Genomic DNA, 3,462 nt, shown 5'->3' on the forward strand with positions numbered 1-3,462 from the left:
GATTGACCAGCCTTGGCCCGATCCCCTGTGTCCGAGGAGGATGGCAGTCTGAATGGGAATGTGTTGGGAGAGGAGAGGGAGAGGATTGGGTCAAGCCTGGGAAGATGGGGAAGGACTTCTCTGCAACGCAGCAGTTTTTCTCCTAGAAGTGGTAGGGGGAACAAGTATTGTCAGAAGAGGGAGCTGGGGAAGGGAGAGAATATATTAGATTTGGTGGAGTGGGTCCTGACCCAAGGGGAAGGTGTGGAGAGGACCTCCTATGAAGATGGAAGATGTGGCCAGTGGGGGTACAAGGCATGCTTGGGAGACTGTCCTGCTCTGTGTCTGAGCCTTGTCAGGCTCTCATAGCCCTCTCCCAGACTCTTATGGTCCCATCAAGCCCCTATTGGCTTACACTAAAGGGTCCCCCATAACCCCTCCTAGTCTCTTACCTGTCTCTCCACAGGAAGGGGAAGAATGAGAGAGGAACCAGAGGAAGACATTCCCTTTGCCCTCTACCAACACCAGACATGCCAGGGTCAGGCAGACGTGGGGAGCCCTGGGACCACCCCATCCCTTACCCCTAGCCTGGACCAACAACAGAACCAGGAAGACGAGGTGAGTCTGGGGTCCTCCCCCCCTCATCTTGGATAATCTAACTTGCCCCAGAAAGAATGGAACTAGGAGACAAGAGACATCACCCTAGGGGGGTGCAGGAATTAGTGTCTCTGAGAAGCAAGAGGGTTGGGGGGATATAGTGGAAAGAGCCCTGGGTCTGGAATAACAAGACCTGGATTCAAATCTCCCTTTCTGGCCATGGGACTTTTGCTTACCACCCCATCTCTGAGGCTGTTGCCACATCTCTACAATACTTGCACTGAGTCCTTTAGAGACTTACAGTGAGGAAAACCCTTTGTAAATTGTGGGGCTGGGATAGCAGCTGGATTTGTGAGTTCAGTGGTACAGGGAACTCCCATGTGAGGAAACTACTTCTGCTAATGCGAGCTGGCATCTTCTCTGTGTCTTATGGTGCAGAGACTTACTCAGGGTCACCTAGTATGGTGAGAGATGTATCTTTTCTGGTACCAAGGCCAAGGCCAGGTCTTTGTACACTATTCCGTGTTTCCACTTACTATAGAAAGGTGGCCTTGTGTTACTCGAGAGGATAAGGCTATCTTGTGGGGCTGAGGTGGCTTAGAGCATGTTTTGAGGGACTAGAGAGGCATCTATCTCCTCAGAGGTGCTTGGTAGAAGAAGCATGGGGTTAAGGGGATTAAGGATCTCTTTCCCATAGGCCTAGGCCTGCTTTCTGCCCAGTCACACTGCCCCTATAACCATTCCCAGGGGGCCCAGAATATCCAGTGGGGAGTGAAGATGGCCCAGTTGGTGTGGACATAGCCAGTCATGGTAGTGTGTCACGAGAATGTTTGGGCGAAGGGCATGGCAGGGCCGGTGGGGCCGGTGGGAGGCTTAAATCTTCCTGTGGCTTTCTTGTGAGAGCTTCCTGGCTTTTAGGGAAACAGATTAAAAACTTTCCTCCTCATTCTACAGATGGATGAGTTGGGGAATGGGTGGAATACAGTGGAATAAAGACAGTAAAAAAGTCCAGAAGTGGGGACCACAAGCAACCAAGTTAAGGCATCTGTCTCCTTCCCTCAAAGCTTAGGTCTGACTAGGGAAGGAGGGAAGAAACTTTTATATAGTGCCCCTATATGTCCAGGCATTTTACTAATCACCTTATAAATAGTATCATCATAACAACTCCTGGAAGTACGTGCTGTTGTTATCTCCATTTTATAGTTGAGGAAACTGAAGCAGAGGTTAAGTGACTTGCCCAGAGTCACACAGCTGGTAAGTCTCTGAAGCAGGATTTGAATCCGAGTCCTCCTGACTCCAGGCCCGGGGCTCTATATTCACTATGCTACCTAACTGCCCATAGATAGCAAGCCTGAGGCCTTCTCAGCAGGGAGATGGATACAGACGGGAAGGAGTCAATGCCCAAGTCCATGGCCCTCCATTCTTCCCATCCCTCTGGTTTGAGCTAATGAGTTACTAGTAAAGAAAGGGTCTTTGCTATGGCCAGGGTTGGGGGTTGGGAAGGGAGATCCTTTAGGTGGTAAGAGGTTCTGAAATTTGGAGAGTTGGGGGGAGGTTATTAGAGAATGAGGGGAGAGGGAGAAAAGTTTCTGGAGGAAATAGAAGGTTTTAGGGGGAGATGAAAAGGTTCTGGGAGAGAGGAAAAGGAGTTTTGGAAGAAGACAAGGAGGTCTTGGTGGAGAGAAAGACATTCTCAGAGGGATGAGAGGTCTCAGGAAAGCCAGAGATCCAGAGGAGTCCTAGGAATGACATGGGGGTCTGGGGCTGGAAGGGTAGGATGGAAGGAGTCCTCAGAGGAAGGGATGGGGGGGAGGATTAGGGATGGGAGGGCTGGGCATGGCAAGGTCCTAGAGGGTTTCTTTGAAATTCTGAGGAAGACAATCCTGGAAAGGAAAAACGGTAAGTCTGAGGGGGAGAAGGAAGGACCGTGGGGGCAAGATGTTCTCAGAGCCTTAGGGAGGTCTGGGGGGGGCAGGTGATACCTGGGTACAGAGGTTTTCAGTGAATAAAAAAGGTTGTGAGGTGTGGCTGTCTTCCTGTTACCCAACCTCTCCCCCCACATAAACCTGCATTTACATCTCATAACTAATAATTCCAGGAGAGGTTTGTGAAGATGAGTGTGTCAGGAGAAGAAAGCACCTCTAATGAGAGCTAAGTCCTGTGACTCAGGAGAATGTCCTTGCTGACGCTGGGATTCATTGTTCAGAGTCTTAGAAAATGCCCAAGGGACCCAGAGGGGCAAGCTACCCAGTCTCAGTGTTTCCCTCCCCTCTGCTTTCAGGTTTACCAGCCTTTTAAGGAGTTCCTTCCTGGGGCAGGTGTTTCAAACTCTCATTGCGTTAACTGGATGTACTCTACAAAGCCAGTCTCTGCTTTGTCCACCCTGCTGGCCTGCCCACAGCACCTGAACCTTTACACCTGCAACCTGAGGCCCAATCCCCTGGGTAGTGTCCTGGGAGGTCCAACTCTGAGTAAGGACTATGTTAGCCATGGAGAGGGCTGCTTTTTCTCTCATGATTCCTGGTGGGAGAATCAAGGAAGAGGACTAGATGGACTGAGAAGAATCTGGGGATAGTGGCTCAGTGAGGGGACTGAGGCTCAGTGTGAGAATGGGACTTGGAGAGTGGATGGGATGAATCAGGAGGATGAGGGCTTAGAGAAAAGGTGGCACAGTGAGGCCTGTGACACTCCTGCCCCGTCATTCTGATTCCTTGGCTACATTCAATGTTTCCTTTCTTCTGGGTTGGGGAGTGGGGAAGGAGCATCTTAGGAGACTATCAGAATTAGGAAGGGCCTTAGAACAAGGATGTCAGAGCTGGGAGGGCCCTTAGAACACAGGATGTCAGAGCTGGGAAGAGCCTTAGAACACAGGATGTCAGAGCTGGG

General features: G+C 50.7%; 1 protein-coding gene across 1 annotated transcript in view; it reads left to right on the top strand.

Annotated features, from left to right (window-relative positions):
• Positions 1 to 456: 456 nt before the first annotated feature.
• Positions 457 to 3,462, top strand: part of ZNF683 (zinc finger protein 683) — a 6,552-nt gene continuing 3,546 nt past the window's right edge. Inside the window, exons 1-2 of the mRNA XM_069078428.1 lie at positions 457 to 597; positions 2,858 to 3,047. Of these exons, the coding sequence (XP_068934529.1) occupies positions 457 to 597; positions 2,858 to 3,047 (331 nt within the window). The remainder of the gene's footprint in view (positions 598 to 2,857; positions 3,048 to 3,462) is intronic.

This window comes from Petaurus breviceps, unplaced genomic scaffold (assembly GCF_028583685.1).
Source record: "Petaurus breviceps papuanus isolate PSGF00001 unplaced genomic scaffold, PetGlider_PUasm1.0 91041, whole genome shotgun sequence".
In the NCBI taxonomy this organism is placed as follows: Eukaryota; Metazoa; Chordata; class Mammalia; order Diprotodontia; family Petauridae; genus Petaurus; species Petaurus breviceps.